This window comes from Tenrec ecaudatus, chromosome 15, assembly GCF_050624435.1.
Source record: "Tenrec ecaudatus isolate mTenEca1 chromosome 15, mTenEca1.hap1, whole genome shotgun sequence".
In the NCBI taxonomy this organism is placed as follows: Eukaryota; Metazoa; Chordata; class Mammalia; order Afrosoricida; family Tenrecidae; genus Tenrec; species Tenrec ecaudatus.
This window is the reverse complement of record NC_134544.1, coordinates 39,130,590-39,155,225: the sequence shown is the minus strand read 5'-3', so window position 1 is coordinate 39,155,225 and position 24,636 is coordinate 39,130,590. Positions and strand designations below refer to the sequence as shown.

At 55.2% G+C, this 24,636-nt stretch overlaps 1 protein-coding gene across 3 annotated transcripts in view; it reads right to left on the bottom strand.

Annotated features, from left to right (window-relative positions):
• CELF4 (CUGBP Elav-like family member 4) overlaps window positions 1–24,636 on the bottom strand; it is a 320,202-nt gene that overhangs the window by 15,593 nt on the left and 279,973 nt on the right. The window contains exons 4-10 of one of the 3 annotated variants that reach the window (XM_075533266.1): window positions 12,364–12,492; window positions 12,077–12,156; window positions 11,606–11,749; window positions 10,368–10,515; window positions 8,670–8,819; window positions 5,054–5,116; window positions 2,961–3,044 (exon numbers count right to left, since the gene is read on the bottom strand). In XM_075533266.1, the coding sequence (XP_075389381.1) occupies window positions 2,961–3,044; window positions 5,054–5,116; window positions 8,670–8,819; window positions 10,368–10,515; window positions 11,606–11,749; window positions 12,077–12,156; window positions 12,364–12,492 (798 nt within the window). Of the gene's footprint in view, window positions 1–2,960; window positions 3,045–5,050; window positions 5,117–8,669; window positions 8,820–10,367; window positions 10,516–11,599; window positions 11,750–12,076; window positions 12,157–12,363; window positions 12,493–24,636 lie in introns of all 3 variants that reach the window. The other 2 variants (XM_075533262.1, XM_075533263.1) reach the window with 2 other exon arrangements.

Genomic DNA, 24,636 nt, shown 5'->3' with positions numbered 1-24,636 from the left:
CTTTACCAGTCCCCTCCAACCCTGCCAGGTCCTCTCTGGCAGCAAGCCCTCCATGGTACGAGGTAGAGGGAGTCCCCTCGGTCAGGACCCAGCTGTGAGGCCCAATCCAAGTTGCACCTCCTTCAGGAGACCCATCAGATGCCCCCACACACCTTCTGGAAGTCCCTTCTGGGGCTCCCTGAGTCTGCCGCCCACACTGTATCTCGAGGCTCACATCTGGGAGGTTCTTCTCTCCACCCAGACTGGTGCTTGCTGCCCACTCATTTCTGCCCACCCAAGCCAGGCATGTGCCTCCCCTCCTAGGGCTCTGTGACTACCCCCCACCTGCTCCCCTCCATGCTGACACCTGCCCAGGCTCAGGTCCTGCATGCTTCTGCAATTCTCCCTTCTCCAGTCGCTCACCCCCCCCCCCCAACCTCAACCACACACGTTCTAGAACTCGCAGATGGTATGACTGGGCGGTCTGGAGGAATCAGCTGGTCCCACCCAGCCTTCGGGACTTCAGGGACAGAATGGTGACTCGTCTTATGTCACGCTGTTGCCTTGGCAGAGCCAAGACCAGCCATCCCCAAGGGTAGGCAGAACCTTGGGAGATTCAGACAAAGAAAGTCCAGTGTGGCTGTGGATGTAGCTGCTGCTGTGTGGGGTGGAGATGAGCATGACACAGAAGCAGACTGTTGGCAGCACTGGGAGAGACCAGCCTTTTCCCTCCTCCTTGCCTCCTCTGGCGGCTTCAACCCGCCTCTCAGACTGTGCCCCCCACCCCCCTCACCCTCCCCGGGGCTCACCTCACACTTGCCAGCTGCCAAGCCTTTGCTCTGGCCCTTCTACCTGCCTGGGTTATCCCTCTCCTCCTCCAAAGCCTACCCAAGCCCTCATGAACACCAGGGACCCTTGACTGGCCCACACACACAGTGCGGCCCACACAGCAAGAGTTTGGCCCTTCCCTTCCGGGGGCGAACTCCCTCCCAGAGTAGAGGCTGAGGGGGCTCACATGGCCTGGTCTGAGGAGCAGGGATGCAGCAGAGAACATGCGAGAAAGAATTCAGAGTCAGATGTTGAGATCCAGGATGTTGGCCAGAGGGGCTGTTGCATTGTCTGTCGTCAGGCAAAGCAGGGAGCTGACTCCAGATTGAGGGTGGGTCAGCCAGAAGCCAGTGGGGGACAGCAGTGCAGGGCATGGGGGCCAGCGCTCTGTGGCGCTGCTCTGACTAATTGGGGCCGGAAGGCTTGTTGGACAGGGGAAGCCCTGGGAGGAGCCTTGGGCAAAGCCATCCACACTGGGCCAGAGGCTCCACTGCGCACCCTTGTGGGTTCCGGTGGCTCGGGTTGGCCAAAGGCAAAGGTCTCAGGAGGTGATACATGCAAAGTTGGGGGCCCTACGTCATGTACCACTGTGGAGGAGTGGTGGTTAGGTGAAGGTGAGCTGCCCACAGGGAGACATGCACAGAGCATTCCTAGTTGAAGCCTGGGCAGCCGCTGTGGCAGTTGAGCCCTCACACCCTCCATCCGGCTCCTTGTTCTATAGAGCAGGGGCTGGAAGGCAACCAGGGTGGAGCGAATGGTCCAGGGTCATGTAGAGGAGGTGACAGAGCTGAGACCGGCTCAGATGTGTTGATGACGAAGCCCAGGTTCTCAGACCTCCACTTTTGTGGCCTGTCCTCACAACCTGCTCATTCTGGGACTAACTTTCAGCCCACCACTCCAAGATGGCTTGCTGCCCGGGCTGTGACATGGGGCCACTGCAACTCCCTAGCCAAGTAGGCTACTGGAGGAGCTGCAGGGGGACCCTTCTGATGGCACCCTGCCAGCATCTCTGCCCCTCTCACTGAGCTCTCCCGGGGTAGCTCTGCGGACCCCTGCGGGTGGAGGCATAGCCATCCTCCTGACCACAGGGCAGCAGTTTGAATCCACCAGCCACTGGGGTTGGGGTGGGGGGGGGAGGAAAGGAGGCTTTCTACTCCTGTAGAGTTATAGCCGCAGACAGCCACAGGGGCAGCTCTACCCTGTCCTCGAGGGCCGCTGTGAGTCTGTCAATGGCAGTGACTTTGGTTTGGTCCTCATGTGGGAGAATGCTGGGTGTCAGGAGCTCTGGGAGGCCCCAGTCAGCCCCAGCCCCTGCATGGACCTTTCAGGAACTTCCCCATGGAGGCTTGCTTGGGGCATCCTGTGCCCTCTGCTCTACCTGCCCGTTGTCCTCACTGGGAGTTCCAGCGGCCTCTCCTGGCTACCCAAAGGAAACAGTGACTCCTGGCAGGCAGGACCAACTCTAGCCCACCCTGCCCCCAGCCCGGAGCATTCCTCCCCCTCCCCCTTCTGGCCATCGACCAACCCCTGTTCATCACAGAGGGAGTGGTGCTCTGGACCCCCACCACGCAGTCTGTGCACTGTCCCTTCTCAAAGGCCATAGCCAGCAGATCTGGTGCCACCAAATCCATCACCACCCTCTCAGAGTCTGGTCTCTCCCAGCTGTACTCTCGGTACCCTGGGCACAGTTTCAAGTCAGACCCCCAAGGTGAGGCCTTTCTCTTCTCCATAGGAATGCCTCTGGGCAGGGACAGAGCCTCCACTGGCTGACACCAGCCTGTCCTGACAGGTTCTTGGAGAAAACCTTGCTCGAGAACACCCAGCCTTCTGGAGACTCCGCGTTCTTATAAGTTGTTGTTGTTGTTGTTTTGCCAACATCCCCCACCCCCACCCCAGCAAGAGAGATCCTGTCTGTGGTCTATGTCACCAGCCAGTGGGGGATTCGGGAGGGGTCAGGTGTGACCCTGCAGCCAGCCCCCTGAGCTGCCCACCATGCCATCCCCAGGAGGAGCCCCTCCACACTGGGACAGTGCGCTGCATCTCACAGCCCTCACCACGCACAGGGTGGCACTTTGTGACAGAGAGGCCTGAGCCAAGGGCCAGGCCAGTAGCCTCTGGGAGGAGGGAGCAGGGAGTGGGGAAGGGCAGCTCACCTTCTCTCTGCTGCTGCGGAATCATTGGCGGTGGCTGAGGAAAGGCCTGGCTTATCTGACCATAGGCAGCAGGGTAGGCGGCTGCTGGAGGCCCAAAGGCAGGAGGCAGGAGCAAGGTGCAGGTGAGTTGGTGACCACACGGTGGAGGCAAGAAGAAAGAGAGTGTCAGTGAGAGCAGCCACATGGGAAGGGCATCTCTGAGCAGCTGGGGAAGGAGGAGGTAACCCTTCTTCCAGATGCTGTCTAGTGAAGCAGGGGCAGCCGAGTGCACACGCATGTATGCCCCCATGCTCATGTGCATGGGGCAGGTATGCTTGCATGTATGTGTGTGTATGTGTGACATGTGTGCACACGTGTATGCCCGAGTTTGTGCGTGTGGGAGATGTGTGCGTGCATGCATAGACTATGCATATGTTTGTGTCATAGGTGCACACGTGTGCATGCCCCTGTGCTGGAATGTGGGACATGTGTGCATGCATGCATATACTGTGCATATGTGTATGTCATGCGTGCAAAAATGTAGGCCCTGGTGCCTGAATGTGAGGGACATGTGTGCATGCATACACTGTGTGTGTCATGTGTGGATGCATGTATGTCCATGTGCTTGAACATGTGGGACATGTATACCTGCATGTATACACTGCATAAGTATGATATGTGTGCACACATGTATGCACCTGCGCTTGCACATGTGGGGCAGGTGTGCATGCATGTATACATTGTGCATATGTGTGCACACATGTATTCACCTGAGCTTGCATGTGCAGGATAGGTATGCATGTGTATATATAATATTTATGTGTGTCATGTGTGCACACGTGTGCTCCTATGCTTACATGTGTAGGACATATGTGCATTCATTGATACACTATGCATGTGTCATGTGTGTATGCATGAACACACTGCATAAATATGTCATGTGTATATGCATCTGTGTATATGCGTGTCAGACGTGTGCGCATTTGGAGGGGGAAGGTGGTTTTAATCTGAAATGGGACAATAGATGGATGACCCACAATGACATCATCAAAGCCATCACAGTATCCTGGACAAGTCACTCCAATTAAATGCTTGTCCCTATCTCTGGGCCAAGCTGAATGGGACTGGGCTTGGGGTGGGAGCTGGAAGCCACCTAAGTCATGAATTTGGCTTGCAGGGAGCCTGCAAGAGCATGAGTGGAATAGAGGACTGAGTCAAACAAACCTGACATTGTCCATTTCCCATCAGGAAGAGTCAGAGGTGGGACGTGCCCAGCCCCCTCCCCAGCCTGGCCAGACTCCCCAAAGGGCAGGGTGTGAGGTTGAGCTGGGGGAGAGAGGCAGACAGCTGAGAACACTTTTCCTAGTATCTTGGCTCACAGAAGCCAGCTCCACCCCAAGACCCCACCCTGACAGGCAGCCCTCAGCGGTGACTCTGCTGAGCCTTCCAAGCACCACGAGGAAGGACCTGAGCTGGTCCAACAGCAAGGCACTTGCTGGGTGAGGATGACTAGAACATGTTGCTCCTCCCAGGGTGTGAGCTGGTGACAGTGTCATGAACCCTTCCATTCACTGACCAAGCCACCAGCTAGGTCCCGGCCACTCTCGCTCTCCTCACCTCCTCCTTTCCTACCTCTGGCCGCTATGCCCCGCCTCTTCCCTATGCCCAGTCACCCTGCCATCCTGCTGCCTGGGTGTGGCTGGGGTGGAGTGCCCACTGGCTTCTATGCTTCCTGAGCCAGTGACTGTGGACTGTGGTGGGCATCAGGCCCGGCTCTCCACCCCTCAGCACCCCCTGCGGCTACGTGGCCTGGTGCTCCGTCTGAACCACGGGCACCTGGGGATGCCAGCTGTAGCTGCCAAGGCAAGTGGCCACAGTGCCCTCGTCCGAAGTCCTCACCCGCACCTTGGTTACCCTGCCAATTCGGGTGGGTAACCACAACCCCAAGGCAAGGTGGCCTACAGAGAGGGGCCTCTGCCCCTACAGCCCCTCCCCCCACAGCAGCTCCCTACCACTCCCCACCCCATCATGTAGTACTGGGCCCAGGCTGGGGATGTGAGGGGGCACCGGGGTCCGAGGAGTGGGGAGAAGGGAGGCTGGTGGATACTAACGACCTGCATATTGCTGCACTCCAGCGTAGGCCTGCTGCAGGGGGTCCGCGGCGGTGGGGCTCTGTGCTGCAAGGAATAGGGGGCAGACGTCAGTGGTGCCCGTCCAGCCCTACCCCCTACCATGTCCAGCCACCTGGGAGTCTGTGCTGGGGCAGGCGTCTGACCTAAGGACCCACAGCACCTGGACCTAGATGCTGTTGGCCTCCCCTCCCTTCCCCAGCTGGGCCCCTCACTAGGTGGAGTGTTGTCCACCCAGGTGGGATCTGAGTGGGGGCGGGTCATGCAGAAGTCTACGAAGGGTGGGAGAGGGCAGATTCAAGAGAAGGTGTAACCTTGAGGAGCCCTGCTCCAGAGAAGGACTTGGGGAAAAGGGGATGCGCTCATCCTCTGGGGTGCTTAGCAGTGTCAGAAGTAGTGGCTACAGGGCCAGCCTTAAGGACCTGGCTGAGTGAGAGATGGGGCCTGAGAAAACCGTGCCTTGCCCTCTAGCCTCCTGCTCAAAGGGGAATCCTCCAGCCCTAGGATGTTTGCCAGGGCATGGCTGACCCTCAGCAGGGACCAAGGGCACAGCCACTCAGACTGGACCACTTCGTTCAGCTCTTGAATCACGTGTCTACTATAGCCAAGAACAAGGGGGAGATCCTTGGGCTAACTCCTCAGCACAGCATGGAAAGGGCAGGAGCATGTGGCGTAGGCCAGAGGTGACTCAGCCAGTGATGACCTTGGGACTGAAGGTTGGGGACACATGCTCACCCACGGGAAGCCCCAGGCCCAGTGACCTTGGGGCAACCTTGGGGATAACACAGGGAGGAGGAGAACCCCACGTGGCGCCCCACACCATCAAGCTAACAGGCCTGGGAGCCATTAGATGAGGACAAATTCCCTAACATCCCCCTGAGCTCTTCTTCCTGGCTGTGTCCGGGAACTTCCTTTAGATCATGACCGTGGGAATGGCAGGTTCTATAGAGCCTGAGACACAGAGGGGTGCAGAGCCAGGGGCTCTCAGGCACAGTGCGGTGATGGTGGGACTTGCCTCAGCCAGCCTATCAGCTCTCTGAAGGCAAGGACAATCTGGGTGGTCTTCTTGGTCTCCCCAGCTGTTCTCCCCGCCCCCCCACTCCAAACAGAACCAAATGAAAACTGGAAATAAGGGTCCTTTTCTCTAGACCCACAGTGTGGTGCCCTCATGCAGGACATAACCTGCAGAATTTAGATGGGGCAGCCCACCCCCCACCATGCCAGGAGCACAGTAAGTGCTCAGTAAACACGTGCGACCAAACATGGGGCATGGGTGTTTTCTGTTGGTCTTTGTCTTAGGTGAGAGCTACCCCACAGGGTGACATGTGGCAGTAGGGGTCAGACTGTGCACTCAAGGGTGACCCCAATGGGCACCTGGGAAGCCCGGAGAGGCTCCCTGAGGCTGGGATGTGTAGGGAAGCACTTCTGAGCCCCTCTCTCCCCTGCTTAACGACCTCCATTAGTTACTGCCAAGGAGCGAGCGCATACTTTGAAGGATCTCGCTCATTACAGTGGCTCCAAACTCCGCTTTTAAAGATGGGAAATTAATTTTTTTAATGTACTACTTTTCTCCTTCCCTTCCCTCCATCCCTCCCCCCTGCTCTGGCAGGGAATTGTTTATGGGAGGTGGCAGATTGTTACAAATGGGGGAGAGAAACATTTCCAAACTCCACCACCAGGGAAATAGCTCACAGATGCTGCTGGGGGCGGGGCAGGAACAGGTTTGTCAAGATCCAGGGATCCAGACGGGTTTGTGGGCAGGCAGGAGTGGGAAATGCAGCCACCCAGATGTGCTGGGGGCTCTTCATTCCCAGTCTAGGAACCTGAGAATAGCGAGGTTCCTCCCACCTCCAGCTTGCTAACCCCCTTCCCTGCTGCCTGAAGGCTACAGCCTGAAGCAATGCCCAGATCCTTGTCACCCCAGCACCCTGCGTTCCAGGCTCCTCTGCCCTCTGCTCTGTGGATTGAGGGATAGATTGGGGGTGGGGGGGGCGGAGCCCTGGGATGGGAGCAAGGGTAACTCCAAGCTATGTGGGAAACCAAGAAACAGGATGAAAATGTAAGTGGCCAAAATCTCTACATTCAATCATGGCAGTGTGAGTTAGAGATGGCTCCCAATACACATTCTCCAGACTGATCATTATGCTCACAAGAGCCCCCACTAAAGTGCTGCTTTAACGATGTCTCCTACTCCTAAAACTCACAGGAGTGCTACAACCTCGTCCTCTTCTCTCCAGGAAGCAGGGTTACAGTTGTCACACCCCAGTGACACTGGCCCTTCTTAATGAACTTTATCAGGAGCCCTGGTGTCTTAGTGGGTTGCATGAGTTGAGCTGATAACCCCCAGGTCTGCAGTTCAAAACCCGCCAGCCATCTCTCAGGAGAAAGATGAGGCTTTCTGCTCTGGTAAAGATGCACAGCCTGGGAAACGGAAAGGGGACAATTCTGTCTTTCCTACAAGGTCACTTGGAGTTACCTAGCATCCTTCCCTGATGTCAACCAGCTTGCAGGTCAATGGAGTAGCTGCTTCCATTCCACTACTGTTGTCACCACTTGTGAAGCGCTGAGTTTGAGAGGAGTGAAGCCCTCCCAGCTACGGCTGCCTAGAGCTTCCTGCTCAGGGGAATGGGCAAACTTGGGATCTGGCCAAGGTGCTGACTCTGTCCGCTGTCCTAAGCACGGTTTTGTGTGCAACGGAAAAAGACCAGGCTTTCTATTCCCACAAACAGTTCCAGCCTTGGAAACGCAGGAGCTGTTCTACCCTGTCCTATAGGGTCACCATGATTTGGAATGAACTCGATGGCAATTAGTTTTTTTGGCTAGGTCTGTACTAGCCGAACTGCCAAGCAATGCTTGTCCACTCCCCTCCCCCTTTCCTATTTACCTGTAAACCTGAGTGTTCTTTTTGTTTCTGTTTCCTGATGTCTTACAGGAAAAATCTATGCTCTGATAATTTGCAGTTGATCGTCTCTATAAAGAGTCCCGGAGGCACAGTGGTGAAAGTGCTCTGCTGGAAGTTCAGCTGCTCCCTGGCAGAGAGGTGTGGCAGTCTGTCCCCGCGGAGGTAGCAGACTTAGAAGCCACACAGGGCAGTTCTACTCTGTCCTACCAGGTTGCTATGGGCCAGAAGAAAACAGCAAAAGGTTTGGTGTCGTTGGTATGGGTGGCACGAATGGTTAAGTGCTTGATCACAAACCAAAAGGTTTATGGCTCAAACCAACATAGAAGCACTTGGTAGAGAAGCCTGGCAACCCTCTTTCAGCAGGTCACAATCTTGAAAGCCCCACAGGGCAATTCTATGGGGTCACTCAGAGCGAGACTCGACTTGACAGCACCTAACAACATCAATGACAACAGCCTCTCTCTCTCTCTGAGGGCATCTCAGCAACAAGGTTCTTCCTCAACCATCAGACTGACACCCTTCTGCAGTTGGGGTTTGCTCATTTCTCTCCAATTGTGGGCTCCCTGGGGCTTTCAGGAGACTTGCTCACCCTGATCGCAGAGCATGGGCAGAGGCCACACCCTTCCTGTTTTACCGGCGAGGGAAGGGGCCGCCGGACGAGAGTGTGCTGCCTGGGAAAGCTGGGCTGCTCGTGCTTACCTGGGTAAGGGTGGATGCCGTTGGCAAACACAGCTTCAGCAGCAGGCTGTCCATTGGCCTGTGGGGGGAGGCCGGTGAAGCCGTTCACCCCGATGGGGGATGGGATGCTAGGCACAGCTGGTGCAGTGATGCCCGGAGGGGTGCTGCCACCTGGTTTCAGGGGTGAGGAAAGGTGGAGGACCGGGAAGACAAGCATGGCAAAGATTAGGAAAGAGTTCAATGGAGCTCCGCTCTGCTGACCCCTATCCCCCAGGGACAGACTCAGACCTCACACACCTGTCCTGAGAGCCATGCCTCTAGTTATTCCCCTGCTTGGAGTGACTTTGCCCAGCCCAGTACTAGCCATGATTTCCAACAGAGACCAAGTGCCCCCTACCCCATGAGGGCTTCCCTGACCGCTGACCACTCATTGACAATGCCCTTGACTTTGGCCACATTGGCTCCTCCTTTAGTACCTTGCAAGGCCAGCAGCTTGAAACCACTAGCCACTTCTTGGGAGAAAGATGGAGCTTTCTATTCTCACAAAGAATCACAGTCTCAGAAATGCACAGGAGCTGTTCGACCCTGTCCTAATAGGTCACTATGAGTCAGAAGCCACTCAGTGACTCTAAGTTTTCTTTTACCTTAGATTACTACTTCATTCTCAAAAACAAAGCTATTGACAGAGGTTCACAAATGCGAATGAGCACCATATTGAAGTGAGAGCGTGAGGACATGTGATAAACTTGGCAATGATAGAAACACCAGCAGCAAGGAAAACAGTCCTGGTGTGTGAGTGGTGTGTGTGGCACGTGTTGACCGAAACAGCCTGCCCTGAAGCAACACTGTAACCAAGTAATAATGACAGGCTGACCAGAGCTGTTTAGGAAGTTCACAGAGTAGACTGGCACAGTGTTTTGGCCTCTTAGGTATATCAATACATGTAAGCTAGGCTTACACAAAAGGCCTTTGTTACTATAACTAATAACCAGAATATCTTTATTCTAAAAAATAGCAACACGGGAGACAAGTTTGATAAGCAGCCATGCCATCTTGGTGTTGCCCCCTTCCCCCTGCAGGGTCACCTGGTGCAGTCTGCACTCCTCATGGCTCCTTGAGATGCCACTGGCTGGGCCATGGACTGAACAGGGCCACAGACTGGGCAGGAGCGTTTTCCCTGCAGACCTCAGGGTGGAGGGTTTTCATGTCAGTGTCTCTTCAAATATCTACCATTCAGACGGGTGGAGAGGAACACCAACGTGGAATTCTTGGCGCCCTGAAATCATGTTATTTGCTTTAGGGAGCCCACATCCCTAGTGATCAAAACATGGATAAGATAAACTGTCTGAGGGACAAGGTCAACTTAGGCCCAGACACCATGGACTCTGGCCCACAGACCAAAAACTCAAATAAACGCACTGCCATCAAGTTGATTCTGACTCATAGCAACCTTAGAAGGCAGGGTAGAATGGTACACACACACACATGTGAGTTTCCGGGATTATTAACTCCTTACAGGAGTAGAAAACCCCATCTTTTGCCTGAGGAGCTGCTGGTGGTTTCAAACTGCTGACCTTTCGGATGGTCAGCCCAACACCCCACACTCTCCCACCGGGGTATTATGCTACCCAAAGACAGCAACTGTCGATGGCTGACCAAAAGGCCTGATTTGGGCCCAACTGCTCTGGGCCAGGCTCTGTGCCGGCCCGGCCTGCTCACCTGAGGTTGGGGTCATGGGTGCGGCCGCCAGGCCATTCATGTTGAGGGCCGCCATCTGCTGCATCTGGGCGGCGGCAAAGGCAGCCATGGGGTTCAGGTAGCCGCCCTGCGCGACGGAGGCCATCAGCGCCGCTTGCTGCTGCATCAGCTGGGGCAAAGGGAGTGGGAAAAATATCACGTGCTTCCAGGGGACCACCCTCCCCACCAGGGGTTCGGCTCCCAGACACCAGCTTCCCAGGCTCTGAACTCAGGGCTCCGGACCTGCACCTGCCCCAGTCCCACAGAGCCCTGACCCCTGCCCTCTTCCAGCCCACGTATCTACTGCTAGTAGACAACACTTCCCTGCAGGGATGACTGGATTTGAAAGGCTGGCCCCAGGGTATCTAAAGTCTGCTGTTTGTGGGGATGCAAAAGTCAAATCTCTTAAGGTGAGCTGGACCAGCCCCTGCGGGGTGAAGTGGTCATGGATTTCTGACCCAAACTGTCCTAGCCTGGAGTTATGCTAGGAAGAAGGGAGAGGAGATTTAGGGATGTCGACTCTGGACGCCCTTGAGAGCCTCACAAAGGTGGGTGTGTGGAGGCTGGGGACAGTTGTTGAAAGTGGCCAAGGCTGAATAGGTGAGGTGAGCTTGTCTTTGTAGGGCCAGAACCCTGATTTGGCTCAGGGCCACACACACCTGAGCCGGTTGTGAACACAACTCTGAGAGGCGGCTTAGGGGAGAGGCTGGCAGAGTGGGGCCCCTGTCGAAGAGAGAAGACGGTGGACTGGCTAGGGAACTGCAGGGACATCGTGAGCATGAAGGTTTGGGGGCAACTTCACAAAACTGTGGCCAGAAGTGACCAGGGGGTGGAGGATGCCGTTCCATGAGTGGGGGCTGGCTGGTGACAAGAGAATGTCTCTCTAGTCCCCCCACCCCCCTGTGTGACTTTCTAGGGCTCAGGAGTGAGCTGGCACAAGGTCAGGGGGCTCAAGGTGATCCCCCTGGCTGCCATCTGGTCCCTCACTTCCTTAAGAACCTGAACAGCAACCCACCTGTTCCAGACAGCCACCCTCTGGACCCACTTTCTTATGCACCCACTTTCCCTCCCTGACCTCATTCCTGGCCCCATAGCACTGTAGGCACAAAAGCAGTATCTGTTGGGTGCAACTAGATCTCCCAGCCCCCAAGGGCTCCCTGGAGTGTGGGCTTGAGGACTGCCATCCCTCCTGCCCGCCAGCCCGTGGTGCCCACACTTACTGCCTGCGCGTAGGCGCCATAGGCTCCAAACGGGATCGCCATGGGGTTGAACATGCCCATCTGGCCAGCCATCTGCTGCATTCGCCGCATTGTGCGCTCCTTGTCCGTGTCTGCGAACTTGACCACCAGACTAGACGAGGCTCCCTGTGGCCGAGGGGAGGGCACAGTGAGGCCCAACGCTCCTGGGCACCTAAGCACTACCAGCCCCTGCTGTCAGTGCCCCAAGCTAGGGCCCACCCAGCCCAATTCACAGATAAGGGGCAGGGGTGGGGAGGGTTGGCACCCCAGAGGAATGCAGGGTCTTAGCCCCATGATGTAGCGTTTGCCATCTGGTGGACCTGGACCTTGTCAGTGCGTTAACATTTCTGGGGCTCAATGCCCTTATCTGACAGTCTCCAGGGGGCTGTGAGGGCCTGCCCCTCGCCCTGCCCCCTCCCGCGTTGGGCCCAGGCCCAGGTAGCAGGCACTCACCGGCATGGTCTGGCTGCCATGCAGAGCGTTGATGGCCGCCTGCGCCTCAGCGTGGGAGGAGTACTTCACAAAGGCGCACCCTGGGGGGACGGGAGAGGCTGAGCCCAAGGCCCTCCAGGGCGGGAGGGGCAGAGGAGGGGGTGAAGAGAGAGACGCCAAGAGACAGAGACAGAGAGATAGAGCTTGACAGAACATCAAAAATGCCTGAAAGCCTCCCTGGGCTGGGGGAACCCTCTTGGTGCACAGGGGATGGGCCTTTCTCCGGGTCCCCGCCCCGCCCCACGCACCCTTGCTGTTCCCATCGGGCCCGCGCAGGATGGTGCACTCCTCAATGTTGCCGAAGGCCTCGAAGAGGCGGCGCACGTCGTCCTCCGACTGCTGCTTGTTGAGCATGCCCACGAAGAGTTTTCTATCTTCTGGAACAAAATTAGGAGATGCTTACCCGGGCGGGGGGCCCGGGGCGGGCGGGGGCAGGCCCGGGGAGAAGAGAGGGAGAGCTGGGGGGAGGGCGGGGTGATAGGCGGAGCAGGAGGGGCAGGCGGGCAGGCGAGAGGGAGGTGGGTAGAGGGAGGGCAACAGGGAGCCGGAATGCAGCGCCCAGCCCTCTGGCCTCCTCCTGTCCCAAGAGAGCAGGCAGGCTGGTGACTAGGCGGGTAGGCACTGGTCCCAGCAACCCCGTACTTCCTTTCCTCTCTCCTCTGAAAGAGCTGGCACTAGCAGCTGTCTTCTGCAGCCACCTCCCCACAGGTGCCTAGATCAGCTCACTGCCTACCTTGGGCGAGCCTGGTACCCAGGGCCTTTGCCAGGCTGCCAGAGCTGGCCAGTGTGCCCCACCCACCCCCAGCACAAAGCCAGCCCCTTTGCGCTTCCTCTAGGTCTCAGCTGAAATACTCCCTCCTTACCAAGGCCCCTCCCTCTCTCCAGCTCTACTCTCCCCCACTGCTGCTTTGCCAGTCTGTCTACCCTCACCCCCCTTGGGTTTGGGCCCCAAGGTAGAGACTGGGTCTCGGGGTAGAAAAGGCCTCTGCAGAAGCAGCAGTGACCAGCACAGAAACAAGACAGAAACAAACCCGGTGGCAGAGTTGATGCCAACTCATTGTGACACTACATAGGGTTTCCTACCAAACCAAATCCACTGCCATTGAGTTGATGCCAACTCATAGTAACCCTGTAGCACGGGGTACACCTGCCCCGGGGACCTCTGAGGCTGTGACTTTCCACAGGTGTAGGAAGACTCATCTTTTTTCCTCAGAACAACTGCTGGAGTCAAACTGATGACCTTGCAGTTAGAAGCCCAACCAGACTGTAAATCTCTCCCCAAGCAGGTGGCATCATTCTCCCCGGGAGCAGCTTGATGAGTTTGAACCGCTGACCCTGTGGTTGGCAGTCCAAGGCTTATAGAGAGCATGACCAGAGCTCCTGGCACATAGTAGGCCCTCAGTGCAGAGCAGTGATTGGATGGCTTGTGTGTAAATGAGGGCACACCACATTTGGGTCTCAAAAGCTCTAACTTTACTTGAATAACCCCTTTCAGCCCCCCCCCCTTCTTCCCCACGCACGCGCACACACACACACACACACACACACACACACACCTTTGTTCTTGTCGCAAATTTTAGCTCAAGGCCACTCCTGGGAGCCTCTTCCAGAAGGCTGAGCTCGCTCCACTGCTCCCAGGCGCCACCCAGTGTTGCACACAGTACATCACACACCCGGGCTAGGCTCTGTGATTGGGACTGAGCGACTGGCAGATGCACTCACTGTGAGCTCCAGGGGTCAGGGACCTCACACGGTGTTTTTGACTCCTTCCTCCGGGAAAGGTGGCTCTTGTTCCCGCCTCTTCAAGCCACAGGGTGCTAGTGACTGCTCCAACCACCAGTGGCAGAAATGACGCCTTGGGCGACCCCAGTGAGGTCTTAATGGGGTGAGCTTCCACAGGGCTTTCTTTAGGGAATGCTCCCCTGGGGAGGGCAGCCCTGATGGTCTGGCATAGTGTGTGCCCCCTGGGTTGCTAACCCTAGAGGCAGTTTGAAGCCACCAGCCGCTTTCAGGGAGAAAGAGGAAGCTTGGAAAGATGAGCAGTCTTGAAAACCCACAGGGAAAGTTCTACTCTGTCCCATATGGTCACTTTGAGTGACTATTGACTCTGTGGCTGGAAGCTCTGGAGAGGAGTCCCTGGAGGTACCAGGCTGTGCACCATAGCAACCTGGAAGAAAGGCCTGCCAACCTAGGGCTCAGAATATAAGCCCTCAGAGCCCCATGGAGCAAAGCTCTCTGCCATTGGTGGGCCATGCTCTGGAGCCCCACCGCCTGCCCCTGACAGGCTGCTTCCCCAGCTCCCATGGCTACGGGCACAACCCATCTCATTTCCAGAGCCTCAGACTTGCCCACAGGGCTTTCTTACTCTCAGTTCTTGGGCTGGGGAGCAGGAACTGGGGAGCCATAGGATAGGGAGAAAGACGGGGTAAAGTTGGATCGAGGTTGAGGCCAGATGGGAGGAAGGAGTTCAGGAGTCAGGGGCAAGAACTAAGAATGAAAAAGAGGAGAGATGGATGGAAGGACAGAACAGAGAAAGGGAGCCTTGGGACTTTGCCACCCTGCTCCAGGAAGCAACAACTCCTAACTTGAAATTAACCCCGAGATTTCAGTCCCCAGAGCCAAACTGCCATTAAGTCCATTCTGACTCATAGTGACCATATAGGACAGAACAGAACTGACCCTTTGGCTTTCAGAGACTTAAATTCTTTCATCTTTGGGAACAGAGTTTCCTCATTCTCTGTTGGAGCGACCAGTAGACTTTGTGGTCAGCTGCCCAATATGTAGCCTACCAGGACACCAGGGTTCATTAGAGGCTTGGCAGAGTACAATACAGTCATTTAAACTTTTCTCTGCAGCCCAGGGCCTACCTGTACCCGACACCTCCCCACTCCCTTGAACAAATGGGATTTCCAGAAAGACAAAGAAGTGGAAATACCCCCTGCTTTAAAACTCCACTTCCTCCTTGGGAGAGAGAAAGGCTTCCTCCGCCCGCCTGCGTCTGATTTAAATGCAGGGACCACAGCTTGGCGTTCTCTTCTCCTGACGTCTGAATATATTCCTTTATTATCATTGTGACAGCTTTCTGATTGCATTAAAATTCATCCACACGTGCCTTTCTATCCCGCCACTTCCCTTTGGCAGTCCTTTATTCTTTCCTTTTTTTTTTTTTTGTTCTCCCTCTAGTTCATACTCTCCATCGCCTGAATCTCCCTTTATGGGGCAGTTCTCAGTTTGGGATCTGGACACTTCCTTCTTGGGGTCTAAGTGTATAACTGGCCAGGCTCCTCTACCTGCGTGCCATGGTTTCCTTAGGGACTTACACCAGACTGACCTTTCCAGAAGGCTGCCCTGAAACGAAGAAACCTGGCCCTGGACCCACTTCCTCCAGGAAGTATTCTTGGATTGCCCCCATTTAACTCAAATGTCTGAGCCCTGGTGTCGTCATGGTTACACGTTGGGCTCAGCAGTTTGAAACCACCAGTAGGTCTGAAGGAGAAAGACAAGGTTTTCTACTCCTGTGAAGAGTTAGTCTTGGAAGTCCACAGGGGGCCCTGTCCTAAAGAGTCCCTATGAGTTTCCCCCCTTAGAATTCTCAAATATGGGCACATTGCACTTCACAAATATTGTGGGGTTTAAACTAATCGAAGGTTTGTAGCAACCTCACATTCTGCGGGTCGACTGGTGTAATTTTTCCAACATCGTGTGCTCGCTTTGTGTCCCTGCCATATTTTAGTCATTCTCATACTTCTAGTCTTTTCAAAATTCCAGTGCACAATTACTAGACTACTAAACCAAATCATTACAGAAGCCAGCTTATAGGAAGAAGACAGTGGCATCAGGATGGCAGGGAGGCTTCTTAACACCCTGTCATAATGCAGAGGACACAACCTGGCTGGCTGAGAGTGAGGAGCACTAGAAACTCTTGCTGACGAAGACCAAGCATTGCAGCCTTCAGTGTGGATTACAATTCATTGTCGAGAAGAAAGCTTTCACCACTGGACCAATAGTTAACATCATCATAAACAGAGAAAAGATTGAAGTCAAGGATCTCCACAATCCATGCTCATGGAAGCAGCAGTCACGTGATCACACAATGCATTGCATCGGGCAAATCCGCTACACAACCCCCTTTAAAGTGTTGAAAAGCAAGGATGTTGCTTTGAGGACTGAGGCATGCCTGACTCAAGCCCTGATATTTTCTTCGCCTCACATGCCTGTGAAAGTTGGACACGGAATAAGGAAGCCCACGAAGAACGAATGAGTCTCAATTATGGTGCTGGCGAAGAGCACTGACAGGACCATGGACTGCCAAAGGAGCCCGAGTGGCCCAGTGGTTGGTTAAATGTTGGCCTGCGATCTGCAAGGTCAGCAGTTTGAAACCAGCAGGCAAACCGTGGGAGCAAGATGGGGATTTCTACTCCAGTAAACAGTTATTATCTCAGAAACTCACAAAGGGAGTTCTGCCCTGTCTTATAGGGTCACTATGAGTCAGCACTGACTCGATGGCAATGAGGTTTTGGTTTTATGCCCTATCCAAAAAATAAAAAAATCTTGGAGGATTTGGCAAAAAAATCATAGATACAAACCAGTCTTGGCAGAAGTACAGCCAGAATGCTCCTTAGAAACTAGGATGGTGAAAGACTTTGCTTTTCCACAGGGCCTCTGCTCCCCACCCTCCCGCCCCAACACACATGCTCTTATTCCTCTCCTCTGGGGAATCCATTTCACTTCTCTCCTTTTTAGCCCCCATTTCATTTTCTAGAACCCCAATCTAGCTCTGATGCCCCAGAAAGCAGGCGAGGTGGGGGTTCTTATGCAGAGGCGTGGTGGAAGGTGGCTGCTGGTTCCTTGGCTGGAGTCAAGGTTCTCCAGCCTCCAGCTCCCTTGCTCCATCTAGAAAGATTTGCATTTCCAAAGTGAACCCAGAAAGCGAAGCTCTGGGTGGGGGAATCCTAAGGGAGCTTCGAAGGGGATAGTTTAGCCCCTGCGCCTTTGGGTTCCAGATAGGAATACTTTGCTGGACAGGCAGGGCAAGTGGGTCCCAGGGGAGGAGGAAGAGGTCAGTGGCAGCTGAGCCAATTGGCTTGCCCGAAGCCAGCGCCCAGGCCCTAATGCTCAAATTCCAGTTTAATTTTCAAAATTTGATTCGCTCATTACCATCGGCATTAAACAATATTTCCTGCTTAAGGATAGACGGCTGCTGGGCCACAGTGAAGAGTGCTCAGATGGTTAATGCCTTTTATTGCTGCAATCTACTTTTACTAGGCTCTGCCCTCCAGCTGCAGGGGGAGGGGGCCCTGAGCTGGGGAACCCTGAGCAGGGAGCTGGGGCTGCAAAGGGCTGTCTGTGGTTGGCTTTTCAAAGGGGGCCTTGGGTGCTCCCAGGCAGCAGTTTGGAGTGTGGGGAAAAGACATTTACAAAGACCCAGGTGGAAGCCATTTCTCTGCTCTGAAGCCTTTGGCCCTGTGAGTTGGCAGGACAGGGCAGGAACCCAGAGACTTGGGAACTCCAAGAGACTTGGGAATGCCAAAGCCTGCCCTCAAAGGCCATCTCTGGAGAGGGGCCGAGCTGGGGCACTCCCTGAAGAACTGGAGAGGTGTCTTTGAGGGTGTTTGTTCACTGGGTGCCCCAGCCCCCTCGCAGTGTGCCCCCATGGATCTCAGGACCACCCTCCCTGCAGGTGATGTTGGGGCCTGAGGGTCCCCTGGCAGGGACTCTGAGGGCAGGGACTTCACTCCTGGGTCGGAGTGGGGCAGGGCCACCCCAGACTTACAGGAGGGAGCTGGTGGGTGGGTGGATCCACCAGGTAGTAGTGAGGCTACTGTCAACTCCGAGTTTTACAACGGATGGGTCGTGCACCCTTGGGTAACTCTCTGGGCCTCAGTTTCTTCCTCTGTAAAATGGGGAGGCTAAGAGCACCCACCCACCCTGGAGCATTTGTGAGGATGAACTGTGTTGAGGTGGGTGAGGCATTTCACACGGTGCTGGGTCAGAATACGTGCTCCCTGGGGATGCAGGGGTTAAGCCCTAGGCTGCCAACTGGCCTCCCTCGGCTGTAGGAACCACTCAGCGGCTCTGTGACAGAAAGGCCTGGTGATTGGTGCCCATACACACTACCTTGTGGGGCAGTCCTCTGGCTGCAGGGTCACTGTGCACTACAATGGACAGCATCTAACAAGAACAACAGGACTGTCACAACCTCTACTACTCCTCACTCCTAAAGGGAAGCAAAGCCTGGTGGCCTTGTGGGTTACACCCTGGGCTGCCAACCACATAATCAAAACCTGCCAGCTGCTCCACAGGAGAAAGATGAGGCTCTCCTCTCATTTTCTTTGAAAATGCCCATGGCAGTTCTACCCTGTCCTGTAGGGCCACGGTGGGCAGTGTTTCAGGGACCAGGCAGCTGTGCCAGTCTCCTCCAGGAAGCTATCCTGGGCTCCACTGGGCATAACTCAGGCCAGTCCAGCACCCAAGGCACCCAAGGGACAGCAGAGAAACCTGACACACCTGAATCTGTGCAGTATCCGGTTGCCTGATCAAGCCCCTGGCCTCCTCTCCTCCTCTTTGCCAGCCCCAGGAGGCCAGCAGGTAGGCTGAGGACCTCCCTGAAAGTACGGGCGGCCATGGCTGCCCAGAGTCAGGGTGCGTGAGGGCCAGTCTCCAGCCTGGGCTTAGCTTGGGTCCCTCCACAGCTGCTTAGTTCAGTAACTGCATCGCCTGGCAGGGGGCCTCTGGAGGGCACTCAAAGAGAGTGCTCCCCTTCCTCCCCCCTCCCCCTCAGAGTGACACTAGTGAGACAGAACTGTAGCTGGGGAAGGAGGGGCGGGTGCCTTCTGAGGATAAAAGCCTTCCTGCCTGAAAGAGACACCAAACCAGATCAAAGTAGCATGGGGAGCTGGGGGGAGGCTGTGTGCAGACTTCGAGGGGGCTGCAGCTCCACCAGGATGCAAATGAGGACCCTCTGCCTCTGGCCCTTGGGGAAGTGGGGCCAGACCTTGAAGTGCCAGCTTCCCTGGGGACCAGCGCTGTTTGATGTGGGAGATGGGGGGAGGCCTCTGATGCAGCTGGGGAAAGAAGGGGTCTCACTTGCATTTCTTTAGCTGCTCTGCCTTCTAAGCACTTCCTGGTCCGGCCTCTCTCTTCCTTTCCCTGCGGCCTCACCAGCTCTTCTCTCAGCTTCCACACTGGCCTCTGCTGTCTGCTCTCCACACGGTTAACACCCCATGGGGCCTGTTTGCCCCCCAAGCCACCCAGGGCCCTTGTAGTAGTCACCTACTCTGGTGTCAATTTAAGGATTAAGAGTGTAGGGGTGGAGTCTAGGCTGTCAATCTGGAGATAGCCAATGGGTATGGCCTCCTGAGAATTCTGGGAAATCTGGAACTTCCTCCTTGGAGGCTGAAGACACCTCTCTCTCTCTGCTACTTCCTGGGACGCATTGCAGCTGACAAGACCTCTGAAGCTGGAAGAGCCATATAGAGACCCCTGCCAGCGCTGAGATGCTTACAATGCCACTGGATCCAAAGACTTTCCACCCACTGGCCTGTGATCGTCCTGCATTCAGCGTAATTGCATGTGTTTCATGAGTCTGAAGAGGACCTTATAGATTGCTATCGGAAATATGGGCTAATATCAGACTTATGAACTTGATCTGGACTGGGCTGGGATGTTCGCTCAATGTTCAATTGCTCTTATATATAAATCTCTTTCTTATACACACACGTGCATCCATAGATTAGTTTAGTATACCCAGACTAACACCCCCCCACCCCCTCTCTCTGAGAGCAAGCCCAAGTCTTTGAGGCGCTCCTGGCTCCCACAACTCATGGCTCCTCGACTCCACCTGCTCTCACTCTCCCTCAACCCCTCCATCCCTACAGGACCGGGCCAATGGGCGTTGGCACTCACCGTGCCTGCTCCCTGGGACACTGTCCCAGATTTCTGCGCACACCATTCCCTCACCTCTTTGGAGTCCCTCCTGGGATGTTGCCCCGTAGTAAAGTTTTCTGATCACACAAGTTGGAATGATAACCCCTTACCCCCGCACCTCCACAGCCTGCATCACTGTATCTACTTTGTTCAGTTCTCCATTCAACTTCACCCTCTCTCGCACAGAGGCAGGCTAGTATCCCCTTACTCATTGCTGAATGCCCAGGGCCTCACAGTGCTTGGCACCAGGGACCCTTGGTTGACAGGAATAAACGAAGTCAAGGCTCAGTGAGTGGGGACCAGGAGCTGAGCTCTGGGAATCCTCCTGAAGTTGAAGGCCAACATCCCCTGGAAGTGAGTGGGCATCAGCCACAGTGAGGGTCTAGTGCAGTGGTTCTCAACCTGTGGGTCGCGACCCCTTTGGGGGTTGAACGACCCTTTCACAGGGGTCTCCGCATTCATAACAGTAGAAAATGACAGTTATGGAGTAGCAGCAAAAATAATCTTATGGTTGGAGGATCACCACAACATAAGGAACTGTATGAAAGGGCCGCGGCATGAGGAAGGTCTAGTGGGTTCCTGGGCAGGGCTTGCCAGGTGGAGAGGCAAGGAACAAACTTTTCAGGACAGCTTGTGCAAAAACAGGGAGGGATGAAAAGCACCCTATGAGCAAACAGTAGCGAGCTCAGACAGACAGGCAGACGGGGACACACACACACACACACACACACACACACACACAATCTAAATGCCTCCCTCAAATTGCCCTCGCTGGCCTCTGCCCACTGAAAGCTTGGCCCAGGCTAGAGAAGCTGAGTCAAGTCTCCTTGCCCATTCCCCCTGCCTACCGTGGCCTAGCCCCCTCCTTCATAGCATCTCTGTGCCCTGGAGGCATAATGGTTATGCGTTGGGCTGTGATCCCCAAAGTCAGCAGTTCAAAACCACCAGCTGCTCTGAGGGAGAACAACCAGGCTTTCTACTCCAGTAAACAGTTACACTCTCACAAACTCACAGGGGCAGGGCTGCCCTGCCCCATAGGGTGACACTGCTCCTCATCTAAAACAAAGTGATGGCCATCGAGTCAATTCTGACTCAGAGTAACCCTGTCGGACAGGGTAGAACGGCCCCACTGGGTTTCTCAGATTGTAACTCTTTACAGGAGTAGAAAGCCCCATCTCTCTCCTGAGGAGCTGCTGGTGGTTTCAAACTGCTGGCCTTTCAGATCGCAGCTCATGCATAACCACTACACCACAAGGGCTCCTATGAATCAGCATCAACTTGATGGCGGTGACTCTGAATAGGCTTTAGCATAGTGCAAACATAACTTTGATAAGCACCAGGAAAGAAGAGCATTCATGTGGCTAGGTTTATTCTGGCATTCTGGGAGTGGACCTGCAATATCTCCAGGGGCTGCGTCTGTCTAGCCACACACAATAATAGGAATCATAATAGTTCTCGCTTTTTCAGCAGTTGGTGTGATCAGGTGCTGAGGTAAGCATGCTTGTCACAGGTATCATGGGCACTTTATTCTTCCACCTGAGAGCCCAGCAGGACCAGAGAAGAACCCACCAAACTGAAATAACTGACCGCCATGGAGGCGATGCTGACTCATTGGGACCCTATAGAACTGCCCCTGTGAATTTCTGAGACTGTAACTATAAACGGGAGTAGAAAGCCTCAATTTTTCTCCCAAGGAGCAGCCAGTGGCTTTGAACGCTGACCAAGTTGTTAGCAGCCCAATATGCAACCCACTGTGCCACTGGGCTTCTTGAAGAATTCACAGGTGCTGTGAACTAGGGGTGAGGAAACTGAGGCACAGAGAAGGTAGGTATCTTTCCCAAGGACACACACCCAGTCACTGGTGACAGCAGGGGCACCCCTTGGTCATGATACCTTCCTGGGGTTCTCAGGTCCCCTCTCCTCTTGATCCCTCCATTTCGGTGTGAACCACTGAGAAATGCCTATTAACTGCCCTGCTTTGACAGGGCCAGACCTCGGGGGTTCAGAGCTGGGAAGGTGAGCAGGTGGGGTAGACAGCAGGTCACCTCCATCCCTGCTTCCCTAGGTGCTGCCTGTGAGGCCAGCTGTCCTGAACATCCCAGGACCCCATCCCCTCTCCTGGGGATGCTGGCCTGCAGTATCAACTCACCTGCCATCTCAGGACCCAGGTGTGCTGCTGAGAAGGTCTCTCCACGCCCTCAGGGAACAGGTGGGAAAACAACTCATCTTGGAGGCCCACCTGAAACCCAGGGGACCCTCCCTCCCTGAACTCTTGACAGGTGAGGGGCAGAGGTGGGGCTCTGAGCCTGGGGCTTCAGAATAGCCTGAGGGGTGGAGACACCAGGCCACCAGGCCTCTCTGCTTTCTTCTCCGACTTGCCAACCTGGCCCTCTGGAGTCTGCAGCCCAATGGCTCCAAGGAGAGTCAATTTTTGTTGGGACAGCGGCAGCGGCGGCACAGCCTGTCTCTCCAGGTAGTTGATTATACTTGTGATCGGCTACATTATCCTGACCGGGCGCGTGGCGCGTGCAGCAGACGGCCCCGGCGTTCTGTGGGAACTCACGGCAGTCACACCCTGTTGTCTAAAAGGGTCTCCTCTGGCGTCTGGCAGGCACACTGCTGGCTCACCCATCACAGGGTAACTTAGAGCACAACGGCACCTTTCTTCCTTCTTGTCATGCAGGAGCATACAGGTGGCCAGCTTGTCCTCAGCATTCAAGGAGACACACAAAGCAGGCCTGTGTTCCCAAGAGTGGAGGAAGTGTCTGCTGTCGGCAGCAGGGGTAGGGGGTCCACAGGGCAGGAGGGGACACTGAGGAAAACTGTTAGAAAATGCCTCAGTGACAGGGCGAAGAGCCCACTCGAGGTGGCTGCAAATGCTGGGGAAGAAATGAAAACCCCACTGATGGCCACTCGTCGCTATCAACTGGGGACCAGGGGCCTGCAAGCAAGTGGTTAGCACTGCCCTGAGACCGCCATCTCACACGGGGGCCACAGAAGAGCTTCTAGCCCAGGTTGGCCCGCGCAGCGACTCTTCAGGACCAGAGATGCCTTTGGAGGTGGGGCCAAGGGGCTCGGGGGAATCTCTTGACAGTTTTAACACTGAGGGTGGGCTTTGCTTCTTGTGGGATGATGGGGGACCGCCCTCCCTGTGGCCCAGTAGCGGTAGCTTGTCTTCCTTTGGGGATACACGCACTTCACAGTCAACGTCACTTGTCTAACGCAGGAGGCAGAGGGACCAGGCTGGGGCTGCATCTCCTAAGCCCATCCTTCAGCCCTGAATGCTGTGGTGACCCTGGATGGTACTGGGGTCTCCAAAGGCCATCAGGCTAGCCTCCTCTGACCTGGGCCGGGTTGGGAATGATGCTCCCTAGGCAGAGCCCATGGGCATCCAGCTCGGACCCACAGAGGCAGCCCAGCCTGCTGTGTGAGGGCAGAGAAGGTCCTTTCCTATGGGGATCCTTAGACCTTATCAGAGCCCACCTTCCAGGACAGCCTTCCAGGTCAGCAAGTGTGCTGGAATTTGTGTGATAACGTTTCTCACCTCCAGCTGTGAGTGAGTATCATTGGGCTTTCTAAAGCACAGGTACCCAGGCCTGTACCTCCAACACACACAGACTCGATGGGCTGGGCTGGAGGGTGACCACACGTGGCTTTGTTTGCTTGTTTGTTGGAGAGCTGCTACTCAAGAGATTCCTGGCCAGGCTCCTCCAGGCAGCTCCTGACTGCCTCTCCCCAGACACTGCACCCCTGCAGGAAGACCTCCCTCACGCTGCAGGGCTGGGGGCCTATGAGGGCTGAGAGGACATGCATCATCCACCTTCTGTACCCTGGCACCCAAGTCTGGGCATCCTCTCCCATCACTCCCAGGAGTCACCTGTGTGTGATACAAAAACATTTTGCCCCAGGTTGTCTCCTGCTTGCTAGCTCATTGTATGATCAGCTGCTTAGAAGTTTTCTCCCTGAAGGTATTCAGCCATCCAGAGCAGTCAGACTATTGTCTGTCCCACCTTCGGTGAGGCGCACACCCTACTGATGGTGTCCCTGGAGAGCCCAGAGAAAAGGTCAAGCCCACTCAAAAGGACTAAGGTTAGGCTGCCATCCTGAATCTAGGATCCACCCATCTTGTGGCACATACACCCCTAGATCGTCCCCCACCCACTGCTGTATTGCCTATGGTACAACCCCTTCCTATGACGTATGTGGTTACCTGCAATCAGGGGGACTTGTGTGCCCCTAAGAATATATAAGCCTTGATTAGAAATATATTCCCTCTCCTCCTCCTCCTGCTCTCTGTGCGGACCTGACTGCTGAGATCATGGCCGTCCCGGAAGTGAGCGTGATACCATGAAATATGTCTGACCCCTTTATTTTATCTTCTCTCCTACTTTCCGTATTCTCTCCTCTCCCTATTCTCCATGACTTCACTGTAATCTGTATATAGTCTCGCCGTACAATTGTGCCTACAGACCCCACGATGTTGTTAGGGGCCGGTTTACTCTCACACACCTGTAAAGATAGATTGTGGGGAGGATGGGAGGTGAGGTGAGGTGGGGGTGGGACACTAATGGCCGTGCAAGCCTCTCCCTCCCTCA